The sequence below is a fragment of the Musa acuminata genome, chromosome BXJ2-11, assembly GCF_036884655.1.
Source record: "Musa acuminata AAA Group cultivar baxijiao chromosome BXJ2-11, Cavendish_Baxijiao_AAA, whole genome shotgun sequence".
NCBI lineage: Eukaryota > Viridiplantae > Streptophyta > Magnoliopsida > Zingiberales > Musaceae > Musa > Musa acuminata.
Window position 1 is genome coordinate 600484 of NC_088348.1, and position 17150 is coordinate 617633.

A 17150-nucleotide genomic window follows, 5' to 3' on the forward strand; every position below is an offset into this window, starting at 1 on the left:
AATGTTTGTGCATAGTTGGAGGAATGAAAAGGATCTTGCCCCAGAGTTAAGTTGAAAGATAATTAATTGAAGAAAACTGTACTGGCCTTGGATCTATGATAAGTTTAATACTTTCTACAGAAAATCTTTAGCATGACTTTCATGCTCTTCTTCTGTCGACTAGTTTCCAAAGTATTCCACACACTTGTACATATGATAACTACTACTCTGCTAAAACATTAGATTTCCTCCTCGGTAGGGAACCTGGGGACTTATAATGTCACCACCATCATCGCTATCAGAAAGTGGATGAGACCGGACAATTAAGCCAACTAATTGAAAAGGCGAATCCATTGAGAAAAGGATTGATAAATGGAAGTGAGATTATGTTTTGACACCAGCACTAAAGAATCTGCCAAAGCATTCAAATTGCCAAGAGAAGGAAGTGGAATCATCTTTGAGACCTTTTTCTCTTCGACACCAGAAAGTTGAAGCAAAAGACATGGTAGATATGGGACACAGCTTGGGTTACATTACCAAAGGTTACATTAACAGAAAAGGATCAAGAGACAGAACAAAGCTGCATAAACAGAAAACGATCAAGAGACCGAACATTCACATGCCCCAGCAAGCACTACCATCATGCATGCCTAAAGAAAGAAAACCTAACATTCTGCCAGAACCATGGCAGCATCTTATCAACATGAGTTGGCCATCCATCAACACTTGAATTTTGTAGTAAGTTATGCATGAGGTTCAGACACGGAAATGATGACAATTGATTCATTGCAATCCCCCTTGACTCAAAATTTCAATTTTGTGAATCAATCTTTTAGCAATTGGATCATAACCTTATCTCCAAACTTCTCTACATCCAACAATGTGGAAACAAGAATTTAAACTGATGAACGATCAATAGTAAACTAACCAAACTGTGATGCGAAGGAAGGTCAAATTCAACTTACCGAGCCTTTTTCCGTGACCTGAATGAGATTCCACCTGGTGGTGATGGTGAGAACTCAGGCGGGAGGTGTGGAGGCTCCGACTCCCCAGTGAGCATGCTTAATATTTCCTTACTAGACGGGCGGCGGGCCGGAGACCACTGCAGACACAGAAGCGCAACTCTGATGCAGAGAAGGGCCTGGTCTTTGTCAACACACTGGAGGCAGGGGTCAACAAGATCCAGTAGCTTCCCTGAATGGGCAGCATGCCGTGCCCATGAGATGAGGTTTGCTCGCTCAAATTCCGACATGGGAGAGGCCGTCACTTGCAGCGGTCTCCTCCCTGAGATGATGACCAACAGAAGAACACCAAAGCTATAAATGTCACACTTCTCCGAGAGCGGCCCACCGCCGCCATACTCAGGAGCCACATAGCAAACAGTGCCCCTCATGCTTGGTGTGCTACTCACCGTTCCACTTCTTGGGATATCCCCACTAGCCCACTCCAGGCTGCTTCTCCTTCCACCAGTTCTGATCTCTCCGCTAAGACGATCTATCCACCAATCCATGCCGCTACGACTGCCGCGGCTGGAGTTCTTTTTCTTCTTCCACCTCTTCTTCTTCTCCGAAGGTGAAGCAAAGTCGGAGTAGTCGTCATCGTCCTGCCACCATTTTTGCTCTCCACGTCCACCGTTGCTGCTCTGGGACTTGGCCATTGCCCGCCACTTATGTTTCTGCGTCAGCTCCTCGCAGAACTCCTCCCGCCACCACTCCCTCGCGGGCCGGCTCTTCTCTTTCTTCTGCAGCCTCTCCTCGGCCAACGAAGCCCGCCACTCTGTCTTGGGATGGGTCTTCTTTGGCTGTGGTCTCCCACCGTTCGAGGGTTTCGGCAAGCATTCCTCGGCAGCGGTGCCCGGAGATGCGGTCATCCAATCGCTCCTGGGCCTATCTTTCTTGATCTCTGATCGAATCCATTCCATAACGTAGTCCTTGACGCTGCCCCCCGTCTCCGAGTTCGGTCCCTCGCCGCTGATGTCCTGCCTCCACCACCAGCTTTTGCCGGACGAGGGCCCGGCCTTGTCCTTCCCGCCCCCCCTTCGTCGACCGGACAGCGATGCGTCCTTCCCGCTGTCGACGCTCGCTCCATCGACGCCTGCTCCAGCCTCCGAAGCGGAGGCCACTTCCAAGACGGTCACTGGTGACGCCACCGTGCCTCCCTCATCTTCTTCCTCTGACCTGTCGGTGGCAGCGATGCCGGTCGCTCCCCCGTTCATCGCTTCTTCGAACAGAATCGTAGTTGGTGCCATGCTCTCTGGCATCTCTTCCATGGCCACGGCCGAGGCATCGTCCTCTCCGTCTCCTACCACCGAATCTTTCATCCTCTCATTTCTTGACTTCTTGGAACCGTTCACCACGCACTTGTCGAGATCGATATCGACGACCACCTCCGCCTCGGCAGGGAGATGGTCCACGGGAACGTTGGATACAAGACGGGCGAGGCCGAAGTCGGAGATCTTGGCCGAGAGGTGAGCGTCGAGGAGGATGTTGCTGGGCTTGATGTCACCGTGTATCACCGGCGGATCGCAGACGGCGTGGAGGAAGTTGAGGCCACAGGCGACGTCGATCACCAAGGCGAACCTCCGCGCCCAGTCCAGCAGCTCCGGGGACCGACGGTCTAATAGCGCATCCTGGAGGCTCCCGTTGTGCATCAGCTCGTAAACCAAGAGGAGCTTCCTACCGGGCGCAGGCGCGTGGGTGGCGGCGGCTTCCGAGACCTCCAGCGAGTCCTCCACCTCCCGCCGTCTCCACCACCTCCACCAAAGCCGGCGGCGACTGCCGTCATCGTAGCAGTAGCCAAGAGCCGGAACGACGGCGACGGCTGCGGAGGAGGTTACGGGAAGGATCTTGGCGGCGAGGGCGAGCTCGTTTTGGAACTCGCGCTCGCCCTGGAGGGAGCCGCATGAGTTCATGAGTTTGACGGCAACTTCCTCGCCGGAGGGGAGGGTGCCGCGGTACACGGGGCCGAAGCTGCCCTGGCCGAGGAGGTGGGAAGGCGCGAAGGACGCGGTGGCTCGACGAAGCTGGCGGTAGGTGAACCGACGGAGGGGGCTGGCGAGGGTGGAGGCAGCGGGGTGGGTGCCGCCGCCTCCGCGGGCGAGGCGGCGGTAGAAGATCAAGGCCACGGCGACGGCGAGGACCGCGGCCAGGACGGCGGCCTTGCCTGCGATAGCCGGTATCGGAATGGGTTGGCGGTGGTGCTGAATCCGACGGAGCCCCAGCTCTCCCACTGGCGGAGGGCGGGACGGCATCAGTAAGTCTCAACCCTCGGATTGCGATGGCAAAAGTTACAGAGAGAGAGACAGTACGGAAATCTTGGAGAAGGTAATGGAAAGGAATGAAGTAAAAGGTTTGGTCCTTTTTGTTCCACGCTATTGTATTGTCAAGCACACGAGAGTGGGGAGATCGATCGATCGATCGGAACGAAACGAAGGAGAATATATGGCTTATTATTCTCTCTTCCAGTTAGAGTGTTGATCAGCTGATGGAAGATTGGAAGTATTTATTAGAGGTGATGTGTTGTCCATATATTAGAAGAAGCTTGGCCCTCTGATCAGTGATGGGAATAGTAATGTGTGGCGGCGATGATAGTGTTCCACATCCTTTTTGCCTCCACCACAAAAAGTATCGTTCTTCAGGTGATGTATCGGAAGCGACTTTGATATACCATTCATTTATCGTGAATACGAGACATAGCATCCGTAAGATAAATGATATAATAGACATACCGTTTATCGTAACTAAAATAGCTTCTTCTTTTTTTAGATTATTATAATAATGGATTACTCGAGAATAATAGCTGCTGTCCAATTCAACTGGGCAGAAACAATTTAGTTGAGAGAGAAAGAGAGAGATTTGTGAACCATATGTCTCCCTGTCAGGAAAACAAACACACATTGTGGAAGGAATATTTTGGCCATCTGTTGTCTGCAAGTGCATTAAAAACAACAAAAATCTTGCTTGCATCAGTGAGAGGGGGACGTATAGATAAAGAGGAAGAGATTTGTAAGTGTCCGTCCGCCCAAGTTTTAAGTCGACATCTCTTTATCTAATAAAAGATCGATTTGGGTGGTACATATCAATTTATCGATATATCTAACATACCATGTGTCGATCTATGTCGGTATCATACCAAATCGATAATCGATCGATACATTAGTACAAACCGATAAGGCAAACCATGTGATAAATAATCATCAAGAGTTGACTACAGTAACGTTATACAACAGTATCTTGGGGATCTGGTGCAATCTACATATCGTTTGTTCACTCTAAGAAACTTAGGGAAACAGACTGCACCAGTGGATCATCATTTTCTAACGGTTACGAGCTCCCCTAAGCTGAAAATAGTTCAAACATTCGACCCATGTCCTGCTACACTGGTTCTTTAGGAGTTCTGAATCAACGTGCAACAGTATTTCCAGGCAGCAGCTAATGGGCTTCACACATTGTCCATCTCCTCCGTGGATTTCTTGTATTCTGGCTTCAACTCGTGAGTTCCTTGATTAGGTCCTCTCTTATTATAGACGCAAAGATCATTTAGTATTTCTTTCAGGAATTGCTGCAAAGAGAAATTTAACAAGTCAGTGGATAAGAGCCTAACAAGTCCATAGGAAGAAGCAACTGATTCATAAAGTCATAATGAGCTTCATTGTGCTACCAAAACAGAGCAATAACTAAAGCAGTAAATACAATGTTCAAACTTCAGAGAATGGCTGGCAGCCTGAGAATATACTTTTCACACATCTGGCAGGCCAAATATATATTCTCACAGTTCACTACAGGTAGGAAGCATTTTAGACCAGAAAAACTTAACATCATACTAAATTCCTGCACACTCTAAACATGCATATTTTTGTTCATGGACTAATTAATATTATCGTTTATGTACTAAGGTAGCAAGATATACATATGTCCACAATGAATACAAGAAAACAAACATTTAAAAGAGTATCGATCCATTCTTTAGTAGTTTATAGGTAAAAAAGAACTTTGCCATCATTAGCGATATGAGAAGCACAAGAAGATACTGTAGCATAATTTTATCTCAAGAATGGTTGGTTACAGTATGCTAGTCCGGTTATGACTCTTCTGGAGTCAGTGAAGTTACATTCCTCCGACTAAAAGCATAATGTCTGAGTTGAAGCACAAACCTCAGGTTGATCAGTCTCTTGGACTAGTTGCTTCAGTGCCCAATTTGGTTGCCTTTCAAAGAGTTTAAAGATAATATTCTCCAATTCACGACGATCCCTACGTGTTCGTTTTGCATCAGATCCTTTTGTTGGCGTTAGTTTCTTCTTGTCCTGGTGCACAAAAACATCAAAGCAAAACAAAATATCAAGCTATGTGTAAATAGCAAACCGAACAAACTTGATATTAACAAAAAATGTGAAATATTAGTTATAATGGAATCAAGCATTGAACTTCTTGCCACAAGTAGCTTTACAGATATTGAAATGGTGGAGAAAGTAGGAAGGCATTGTGAGACACTAGGTCCTATGCACCAAGGAAATATAATTTCCACCAAGAGATAACAATGAAATGTAACATGTTACCCAACAAATGTACAAGAATATGTAATATATAATATAAAAACACTTGAAGCATGTAAGATCTGGCATAGTAACAGGTGAAGGGTACATATGTACCTTGTCCCTTTGAGTAAAATAAAAATTTACCTTCGAACCAGATGGAACCAGACCAACCATACCAGGCATGGGCCTCATGAGCACTCCGTGATCGTTGTCAATTACCTTGAGCCAAAATTTATAAAAAAAAAAGTTTAGCTTCAATAGCAAAGATAAAACTCAGATGAATGGAAAAAATAAACTGCATCTACCTGCACTTGTCTAGTTTTGATCATAGCTCTGTTAGTCCTTTCACGACATAATTTTCCATAATCCCCAAAATTCTCACTATGAGGCTCCATGTCAAATTTATGTTCTACCTTCCCCTCCAATGAAAATTTTCCTACATTAGCAATTGAATTTTATTTCAACATATTAGACTCCATATAGAAATGCAATAAATATTTAATGCAGAAAAATCTGTTCAGCGGGTACAATAACCGAAGAAGGATATGATCACTCGTACCAACATCCTAGAAAAAGGATTATTGTTTTGCCATACAAGGGCATATTTACGAGAAAGCTAAAACAGTATATCTTCATACTAGTTATTAATCAACACAATCTCAATGTCCAAAAAAGGTTTATTTACATGTACATAAACTGACATGGGCATTCTTCCAAACAAGAAACTATTACTCTACCCTCCTGACCAGTCAGCCTCACCAATGTTGGCATCAAACAGATACTTTAAAGTTTAAACCTTGATCTCAAGTATATATATGTTCATATAAAAAGAGGAAAAACATGAAAATATATGGTTTTATTAGCAGTTCTACTCGTGGAATATCTTAGCCTTAAATAATGGGCCATATGTATTTTTTAATTATACACAGGAAAGAAGTATTTCATGATAAGAGGAGTGTATTGTGGATCTTCATTAGCAACTCATGTAATAAGCTCTGAAATAGAACTTAGAACTGAGGCAACAGTAAACTGAATGGTTGTAATATAGATATATTATTAACCAAAAAGTTAAAAATAGAGAAACAAAAGTGAACATTAGAAAAACAATTAAAAGCTGCAGCAGCATCCCCTTTGACACAACATGATATCTCCATCACGGTCATAGACTCAAAGGCCACCACTACTCCATAAAGAAAAGCTTTATGCTCGGATATTCTTGATTTTCTTATCTGAACATACATAAAGAAGTATTTACATGGACCCTATACCTGCCATAGGCATATATGCATATCTAATATCTAATGGTAGAATTAATGACAGAGATCAATGTTATTCACAGTGATTGCAAAAGGCGCTCGGGCGCTCGCCTAGGCGCTCGGGCGAGGCGAGGCGAGGCCCGAGCGCCTCGCTAATGTCTCAGGCGACGCGCTTCAAACAGGCGCCGCTTGGGCGCTTCGGGCGAGCGCCTGGGTAAACAAAGGCGACTGAACCAGAATTTTAGGTCTGGTTCGGTCCTGGTTCGGTTGTTAGTTGGTTCAATCAAACCAACTAAACCGATATAACCCCAACCCTAACCCTAACCCTAACCCAACACTAACCTGCTGCCGCTGCCGCTCTCGATCCCGATCGCGATCTCGTCGCTCGCTGCCGCTGTCGCTGTCGCTACTCGCGCCTCCCGCGAGCCTTCCCGCTGCTCGCGCCTCCTACGAGCCCTCCCGTTGCTCGCGCCTCCCGCGAGCCCTCTCGCTGCTCGCGTCTCCTGCGAGCCCTCCCGCGAGCCTTCCCGCTGCTCGCGCCTCCCTCGAGCCCTCCCGCCGCTCACACCTCCCGCGAGCCCTCCCGCTGCTCGCGCCTCCCGCGAGCCTTCCCGCTGCTCACGCCTTCCGCTCCCTTTCCCTTTCTCGCTGCCGTCGCTCGCCGCTGCTTCCTCGTTTCTCCATCAGGCTCAGTATACTCTTAATATTAAGTTTATTTAATAGCATATTTTTATTTAAAATTTTAAATAATTATATTATATATTTTTATAATTTAGCGCCTCGCTTCGCTCGGGCGAGCGCCTAGCGCCTCGGGCGTTTGTGGACCTTGACGCCTTTTGGAGCCTAGCGCTTTTTAAATCACTGGTTATTCATGATAATCATACATATGAAACAGATCAGATGTTCCTCATTTTCAGCTTTGTAAATTAAAGAGGAATCTGAATATCCAGTGCCTTGAAACAAGTGACAATTTCATATCCATAAAATGTGAGACAAAAATCCATTATGAGCCATCACAAAGCATCATGTACTTCACAGCCAGAGTATTCAGACAGCTTTGATGTAGAATCTGGAAAACTGTAACAGTAAAGGGATGGTATGGGGGCTGAAGAGGCTGAACAGAGAATGGTGCAGAGGGGGAGATGTGAAGCCCCAGAAGAAGAACGAGAACAATATCTATAACTAATCATGGGGTTTTAGCTGTTTAGATTTAATTTACATAATTCCAAACTGGAATATTTAAACATGCCCTAGCCTTAAATATCAATCCACTCAATATATGGCCCAACCCTTAATGCACAAAGGTACAAATCATTACCAATATCCAGTGTATGAGATGCATGGTACCATAAGGACCACTTGGCACTATGACATGCTTGTTTAAACATTCACAAGTGGCCCTTTCCTTGTTGGATCCATTAATCTACAAATATGCATTCCTAAATCTGCTCTGCTCTGATATCAATTGTCACTACCCGATATATCTGCTAGTCCAATAACTTATATGAAATGAGTCAAACAAACGAACCAAAATGCTTAAGATGAAGTTACTAATAGTAAGACAGTTTAACCTTATGTATTAATTGAAATGACTAAGAACAAAAGGGACATCAGATTTTAATAAAGAGATGACATAAAGATAAGGGTGAACTTCCTCCAAGTGGGAGGACCGATGCATCACATTTTATAAAAGGGATGATAGAAGGTAAGGGCAGCAGAATGAAAAATTATGGACAATGAGAATGTACTTGCATAATTAATATTTCATAGCAATGGTAAATAAATTCTGATCCGAGCCACCGATTCAAAGACGAAGGACATATTTTGTGCAATTCTAGCACCTCTATTTCTTCTCTCCCTTGATTCGTTGAAAGGTGAGGCATAAACAATGGCCTAGGCCATCATATCCCATAAATAAAAGGGTATGGCTTTGTTTTCGAACTTGTTTAATGTAACATACAAATGATTAGGTATGGTAGGATCAACCAAATTATGAACATCCGAGATTTTTCTTTTTTGCCCTTTTTTATTATGACCCTTCTAGGACATATCAGATACTTGACCAACGTAAATCAAGTCAGTGATTTAAAAAGCGCTAGGTGTCAAAAGGCGCCAAGGTCAAAAAAACGCTCGAGGTGCTAGGCGCTTGCCCGAGCGAAACGAGACACTAAAATAAAATACATATATATAATATAATTAATAAATATAATTATTTAAAATTTTAAATTAAAATACGTTATTAAATTAAAAAAAATCTATTAACAGTATTGAAAATTAATAATTTCAAATAAACCTAACAATATTAATAGTATACAGTATACTGTTAACAGAAGGAGAAGAAGGAAGTGTAAGGGGGTGCTGAGCCTGCTGACTGAGAAAAGAGAAAGCGGCAACAGCAGCGGAGTGTAAGGAGGTAGCGGCAGCAGCGACAGCGACAGTGACAGTGACAACGGCGAGCGGCGAGAGGCGTGAGCGGCGACAGCGGCAACATTTGCGAGCAGCGACAGAGGCGAGCAGCGGTAGCGGGAGCAGGAGCGGTGAGCAACGGGGGGCACGAGCGGCGACAGTGGCAGCATTTGCGAGCAGCGATAGTGGCGAGCAGCGGGATCGGGAGCAGGAGCGGCGAGCAACGGGAGGCGCGAGCGGCGACAGCGGCAGCGTTTGCGAGCAGCGACAACAGCGAGCAGCGAGAGTGGGAGCATGAGTGGCGAGCAGCGGGAGGCACGAGCGGCGACAGCGGCAGCGTTTGCGAGCAGCGACAACGGCGAGCAGTGGGAGGCACGAGCGGCGACAACGACAGCGTTTGCGAGCAGCGACAGCGGCGAGCAACGGTAGCGGGAGGTGCGAGCAACGATAGCGGCAGCGTTTCCGAGCAGCGACAGCGGGATCGGGAGCGACAGCGGCAACGAGGGTTAGGGTTAGGGTTGGGTTGTCACTGATATCGGTTTTAGTTGGTTTGATTGACCCAACTAACCACCGAAGACCGAACCAGGACCGAACCAGACCTAAAATCTTGGTTAACCCAGGCGCTCGCCCGAAGCGCCCAGCGCCTGGGCTCGGGCGAGCGCCCAGGCGGCGCCTCTTTGAAGCGCGCCGCCTGGAAGATTAGCGAGGCGAGGCCGGCCTCGCCTCACCTCGCCTCGCCCGAGCGCCTTTTTAAATCGCTGAATCAAGTCATATGGGTGTTCAATACCTTATGGATACTGTAACAGCCATCTCAAGCCAAAATGATATACAAACTCCAGAGAACTTGTTTAATGTTTAGAACTATGTTTGTGCTCTCCAAAAATCTCTCTGCATTGTAGATAGTAAAAACACCAAATACCGGTGATCTTGCAAAATTTAAGCTAAAATGACGTATGTACATGCAACTCATCAGAAATAAAGTGACCCAAGAACTGATGTAGAAGCAATTTAGTTTATATGTTATTTGAATAAATTTTATTAATTCAGACTTCAGAGATATTTTGCATATGTTATAAGTTGCCACATGATAACATCTACTCAAGGCGAAGAAAAAAGAGACAAATGCAAAAAAAAAAAAAGTGTAAGAGATCTAGTTCGTTATCGATTGAATATTGTAAATCTTGATTGAAGATATTAAATATTCATCTATACAAAGATGGAAGATTATCAATCAATAATGTTATTAAAAAAAATCCTTCAAATCAAGTCAAGAATATTACATTCTTCAAAGAAAGGAACAGATCGTATATTAAATTTGATGCAATTCTAATTTTTTCATATTTATATGTTTCCTTTTTCTTCTTGTACTTGAACCCCTTTTTGAAATGGCTAGAACATAATAATGGAGATCAACAGAAATGGATCAGTGATTCAGTAAATTGAGTTTTTTCTACCCGTGTGAGTGGTACAAGTCCACAGTTGTTTTTCCGATAAAATGATTCTATCGTCCATGTGCAAGACCTTCATCAGAGGAGGTATTCTCCTTGAGCCAGAGTGAGTCTCATAGTTATTATCTTTCGATTATTATCTTTCTCTTCTCTATTTCTATTCCTCTATTATTAAAAAAAATTCTATTGTTGCTCATTCTACATCAAAAACCCATCAAGCAATCATGTTGTAGTACCTTTTGATGGCATAAGCAATAGTAAGTCTCATGATTTATTTTAGAACATGGAATAGATAAAGAGTTCAAGAGGCTATGATGATAGCTTAAAGCAAGCACAGGAAAAGGGTTAAAGCTGCACTAATCTCCACAAGCCCCATGCCGATGGAAGCCTCATGTAGAATGCCACCCTTATTTACACATAAGGTTGTCATAATAAAAAAAGCCAGTAAATTGTCTACAACAAATAATATAAAAATCAGAAAGCTATGTTCCTCTCAACTATTTTAGTGATGAAAAGCATCAAACAAATACACCTTGTTTCAGATTCACCTAAATTTGATTCCCATTTGGCTCAAGAACCAGGCTAGGCAGTCATATTATGTTGGTACAATCTTGTGACTAGAGTTTGTCAGTATCAGTTGGTGACTCCATGTCCAACCAACTGAAAAGCATAATCAACTAATAACAAACATCCTTCCAACTGTAAAGAGAATCACATAAAATAAGAAATCAAGCTAGTCATATGGAGTCCCAAGTCACTCGAAAGACGACCAATGAGAGGAGTAAATCTCCAGTTCACTGACAAAGTCAAGAAAAGCACACAGATATAGAAGTCAAATATTTACAAAAATGTAAATCCCATAAATGATATAGACGTCTTCTCACAAAAGTGTAACACCCCGATTTAGTCACATCATGAAAACCATATTGGAAGTGACAAAGACTAAGATTGACTTACAAGGGTATAATTGGTGTCCTATTAACTTAAGATCAAGCATTTTGGACTTCAAGGTCAACGAGGTTTATGGGTCAATCATCTCATCAAGTTGAGTTATGGCATTAGATATCGGAGCCACCCTATTATTGGCATAGTGAGAGGCCCAAATAGAAAATGGCTTCTATGAATGGGATTAGACGGCACGCTATGGCATGAAGGCACCACTCATTTATGCCTCACATGCACCAGTTTGAATCTGGGTTATGTTCGGAGAAGCCAAGCCACTAAGTGGGGGGAGATTGTAAAATCTTGATTTAATCCCACATCGGAAAATGAGTAAAGACTAAGGTTGAAGAATCCCAAGATAGACAAGTGATGGACCCACATAGTTAAGACGGTTAAACTAAAATAATATGATTACAAACATGATAATAAGCGATTGGACTCCTACAGTTATGATGGTTAAGTTAATGATGACGTTAATTCTCTGTCACGACAAGTTTAGGAGCCAAGTATGAGGTTTATGAATTGCTGGTAAGAGCCAAGAGTCATGATGTAGATATGTGAATGTTATGCATGGTTGAGATGATGATTGCATGCAGATTAAGATGGTCAAGTTTGAGTTGATAGAATGTCGTTGAGAGAGTCTGTGGTATAGGGGAGGCATGACCAATATAGCACAAGTGAATAAATGAGATTGTTGGGTATTCCACTTGAGAGGATAGTCTAATATGGAGAAGATGTGAGAGAATGGTATGGCAACATCCACGGGCCCATTACTCATTGGCTTAATCTTTTGGGTCCAATGATATCCTTCATTTGAGTATGAGCCCTCTGCTAGTGGCTAGTTGGCCAAATTCTTCACCCTATCAAGGCGGTAGGGGAACACGGGAAATTAATCTCCAGAAAATTAGCACCATCAAGTAATAAGCATATAAAATTATGCTAATTTAATGTGTAATATCGACTCGGAGAACTCAATTTAATGCATGATCTTGATGAAAACTCAACAACCCAATGTGAACATATTTTAACTTGGTTATTCACCACTCACTACAGATATCCACAAAATGATAAAACAGATAGATGGTAATCTCATAAAGAAGGTACTGAATGCTAATGCTCCTCCAGCTAACTAAATTAGCTTACCGGGTGGTTTTACAAGGAAAATTTTGTGACAGGTTTAGAAGTGCCAGCACAAACAGCATAATATGGTGTTATTGCACATTACCATACGATGAAGGTGCATACCACATGATATGGTAATATACACAATAGGATGGCCCTTTTATATGCAAAAACATAAAGAAATTCTGGTCCAGACTTTATTTATCAGCAGAAGCTCACAACTGACCATCAATTGGAAAAGTGGGATCCATGTATGGTGTCACCAGTCATTGGTAATTTGGTATGGACATTACAAATTTAACCTGTAATGTCCAGTCCAACAAAATGCATAAGATGGGTTTGTAACAAAAGATAGGCATATGCTTACCTTGATTAGATTCAGACAAGACACACATTGGAACAAAGTCTTTAAACATATTCAGAGTGTAACTCTTTGGTGTATTGCCAGAATCAGTTTGAGCCATTTCCATCTTAAACTGCAAGTTCAAACCATAATATTACTCAAAGGCATATTTATTTTATGGATGTTGAAATTAACATGCCTGAGTCATAAGAGTCTAATAATGCTTTGAAAACTGCCAAAATTTTAAAAGCCAATCTAATTCTACAATGGCAAAAAAACTATCACTTAAAGAAAACAAAGAATCACCTTTTACTAAAGAAAACTATTCTTTCGCCTTTTACTAAAGAAACAAAGAATCAAATGAACTGAAAACAAAAATAAGGGCCAAAGTAGAGGTAGCTCAGCCAGAAGATCGAACATAATAAAATCTTGTTAATGCTAAGCCAGAAATGAAAGACTGACACAAACAGCTGGTCCCTACCATTGAATGTGCCTGAACATCACAGGCCTATCTAACTAGAACCTCTGAAGGTTATAACAAAAAATGAGAGCACAGAGGTAGAAGGGCTTGCCAATAACTTCTAGGTGCAATATTATTCTATATCATGCCAGTTTATTGGCAAGAGACAGAATGGAGTGTGCCAACACCATCTGGCATGGTATATTTTGCCAAAAAAAAAAAAAAAAAAAGTGCCTCATAGAAGCATCTTAAATTTTTTGGTTTCTGAACTTTGCTTTCTACAATTTTAGGGTAAAAAATGAGGCAATTGACTAAACTCTAAAAAAACCCAACACAGTTTTTTTGTTCTGATTGCCGAGAATATAAGTAAAATGTAATTTCCTAAATCATCAGAGTGATCTATGTTTGAGCTTACTGAGACCACACTACCAAAACAGATCAGAATAATCTTCAAGACAACTTAGACTACCTAGTTCAATGTATGGTATGAACAAATTTAACCATCATGAAAGATCAAGGATTCATTCATTAATTATTCATTGACTGTTTAAGGGGCAGCAACACCCAAGATCAGTTACAGGAGTCAGAATGGCTGATGCAGCTACATTTGCATTTTCCAATCCAGTTGATTTAGCAGATAAGATTTATCGAGCTATCACACTAGATTGAGCTAGAAACCTTAAGCAACAATTCAAATGCAACAAAGTGCACTTTAGAGACTTAAAATCAACTTCTGAAAACTTGTTAATTTTTTTCAAGTATATCTTTCTGCAGTACTTGCCAACCGCTAACATGTAGGTCAGACTGTGTGACTTGTCTATTTGTATTCCCTGAGCTTGGACCAAGAAAATGTTCGAACTACTGCATTAGCAACAGAGAGCTTACCGAAAGAGATGTGAATGGTGTCTGAATTTCAAGAATAAGAGAGACAAATTACATGGTTGGATTTTCTCTCTATGCTGAGCCTATCATTAACGAAGAGATTATGGAAGTCAAATGTAAAATAGTTGGATTTATATACATCGTTCTTTAGAAGTCAAACCTACTCCAAGCCACACTCTTGGACAAGGGAAGATGCCTCATCCGTGAGTTCCAGATTCACATAAGGTTCCTACAAAGCAACACAACATCACATGAATTCTCCTAGTTCGCACTAATTACCTCCTTCATATCGTTACTCCTACTACATCTAATCCAACAAACGTAAGCCAACCTAAAAGTCGGAGTTCAATTTCCTCGGTGACATAAAAAAAGTATCAGGCAAAAAAAAGAAGAAGAAGAAGAAGAAGAAGAAGAAGGGATAGATGGGATCCATGGATGAGGCCACGAGGGCAAGAGATCGTCATACATCCACCGAGACGACGACAACAACAACATCAACAAATTCAAGAAACCTAATTAAAGAAATTGAAGAAAGGGCGATTACCTGGAGGGAGGAGGGGCCATCGGGGCGGAGGGGATCGAGGGAGAGGACAACCTTGGCGACGACGGGATTAGGGTTGGAGGAGTCGGCAGAGGCGGAGGATGACTGCCACGACCGCGAAACCACCGGTGGGCACTTCATCAACCACACCGACCTCTCCGCCCGGCCCGTCTCTAGCACGATCCGCCCGTCCTCCATTCTCTCTCGGCCCCTTTTCTCCTTTTCCCCAACTTCCAGTTACCGAGTCTCCTCTCTTCCTTTTACTTCCACTCGGGTCACTACTCTCGACGGAGTACAGAGTCTGTGTGGCTTCGGTTTTTGAGCATGTAGCTACGAAGGGTTTGGTGCTTCCGTACGGGGAAGGAACGGTGACGAGGGCCGAATTTGAAGCCTCTTTGGATCGGGTCCAAACAGGCCCAGTCACCCACCGACACCGACACCGACACCGACACCGACGGGAGCTAACACGATGCCCAAACTGAGCGTGCCCTATAAAAACTCCAACGACTCCTACCCTCGATTCTAAATGGATCATAATATTATCGAATATATTAAATTATGAAAACATGAAATATGCTTGATGAAGTAAAAAAGATGTATCTCATGCATAGGCCGAATGATGCCTTGAGAGAATTTTCTGTGACCAAACTGATTGAACATTACCCGTAATTAATTATTCTAAAACAAACGACTACTATTTGAGTGTTGGAAATCTATCTACGTTGACAAATCTTTCACTTTGATGTTTGATTTTCCACTTCCACAATTTGCTTTTCGATTGTTCAAATGTATGATCGAAGTTTCTTTTATGTCGTTTATCTCAAATATTTATTAGTCTATAATATCATCAAAATCCGAGATTCGATAATACCTACCATATATATGTGACTGGCCGTAAGTTATATATGTCAGAACTCCTTCTAACTGAGTAAATTATTATCTCCAAAATAATTCACTTGACTCATCAATTATGGAAGTATTCTAGACTACTACGTCATAGTCCGTAGACGATATACAAAGATCCAATCCATTGGATCTGTTTATCCTTTGTTTTTGTGTATCTTTAGTCTATCATTTATCTAATATCTCAAAGATCATATATCGGATAGTTTTTTGTGTATCTTTAGTTTATTATTTATCTAATATCTCAGATATTATATATCGGGCACGGTCTCGCTCCAATTAGATTCTTTTGAGGAACTCATTCTTTTTTAATTCGAATGACCTTCACCATTAATCAACTATCTTTAGTCTATTATTTATCTAATATCTCAGATCTTTAGTTTATTATTTATCTAATATCTCAGATATTATATATCAGGCACGGTCTTGCTTCAATCAGATTATCTTTAAGAACTCATTCTTTTTTAATTCGAATGACTTTCACCGTTAATCAATTATCTTTAGTCTATTATTTATCTAATATCTCAGAAATTTGTTTGAATAAAAACATATAAGATATTTCTATCATGATACTGAGAACGGATAATTTTTTATCGATACTTAATTATCCTCGTAAGGTTAGCTATCACTCTAATAAATAGAACCACATAAGCAGAATCAATATGAGATTATTTAGAATCTATGTTTAAAGATAAATCAATCTAATTATCATAATTATATATATATATATATATATATATATATATATATATATATATTGAGGTTCACCCTTATTAATCAAACTAGAAGACTTTCTTCGTACTCAAGTTAATTATCTTTAAACCTAAAAACTTAACCAAGTCTACTAGAATTTAACATTGGCATGGGGGCGCCTCTTGGATGGATAAAATTTTTGAATACTAATATATCTCTGCAAGAAAAGAATGGGGAGATTGGTTTATTAGTTAGGAGAAAGAGTCCTGTCACGACTACGAGATCCACTATTTGCAACTGCGTGTGGTCAAAATCGATCTTCAGCAAACGTTGCAGCACACGACGAATGACATTAGCATTGTGATAGTTGATTGATTTATCCCAATGAACTTTTTTATTTTTTTATGAGAAAAATTAAAATACTGATCGGATCGACAATATTTGCTTCCTCAATTAGATCTTCTGATTTGTGGATGGATCACTAATCTCTTTTTTTTTTTGTATATATAATTTTTGAGTGCTGATCTACCACCCACCATCCGATCTATTAGACCTTTCTAAATGGTATTTCTTTTCCTAAAAACAAAAAAGAAAACTCCTGTTGTAGTACATAAGTCACACAATCCAAACCATGCTGCCCCC

The 17150-nt window shown here is 41.8% G+C and overlaps 2 protein-coding genes across 3 annotated transcripts; both read right to left on the bottom strand.

Annotated features, from left to right (window-relative positions):
- Nucleotides 1–748: 748 nt before the first annotated feature.
- On the bottom strand, nt 749–3459 carry LOC135627673 (receptor-like serine/threonine-protein kinase At2g45590). 2 transcript variants are annotated; one of them, XM_065133834.1, is made up of 2 exons: nt 1391–3459; nt 1101–1263 (listed from the first exon to the last, which is right to left on the bottom strand). In XM_065133834.1, the coding sequence occupies exons 1-2, from the start codon at nt 3227–3229 to the stop codon at nt 1243–1245; spliced, it is 1860 nt and encodes a 619-aa protein (XP_064989906.1). In that variant the 5' UTR covers nt 3230–3459; the 3' UTR covers nt 1101–1242. The 2 variants fall into 2 exon arrangements, with proteins under 2 accessions (XP_064989905.1, XP_064989906.1); XM_065133833.1 differs by having other exon boundaries at nt 749–3458.
- Nucleotides 3460–4147: 688 nt separating this feature from the next.
- LOC103970079 (transcription initiation factor IIF subunit beta) lies at nt 4148–15216 on the bottom strand. The gene is made up of 6 exons (XM_009383717.3): nt 14916–15216; nt 13054–13162; nt 5818–5948; nt 5657–5731; nt 5132–5281; nt 4148–4539 (listed from the first exon to the last, which is right to left on the bottom strand). Exons 1-6 carry the CDS (start codon nt 15108–15110, stop codon nt 4420–4422), a joined length of 780 nt encoding a protein of 259 aa, XP_009381992.2. The 5' UTR covers nt 15111–15216; the 3' UTR covers nt 4148–4419.
- Between the last annotated feature and the right edge of the window lie 1934 nt (nt 15217–17150).

Coding starts and splice junctions, on each gene's coding strand:
- LOC135627673 (XM_065133833.1), bottom strand. CDS start 3,229: ATGCCGTCCCGCCCTCCGCCAGTGGGAGAGCTGGGGCTCCGTCGGATT.
- LOC103970079 (XM_009383717.3), bottom strand. CDS start 15,110: ATGGAGGACGGGCGGATCGTGCTAGAGACGGGCCGGGCGGAGAGGTCG. Junction 5,949..13,053: donor CTTGTCTGAATCTAATCAAG/GTAAGCATATGC, acceptor TTGCTAATGTAG/GAAAATTTTCATTGGAGGGG. Junction 4,540..5,131: donor AAGAGACTGATCAACCTGAG/GTTTGTGCTTCA, acceptor TTCTCTTTGCAG/CAATTCCTGAAAGAAATACT.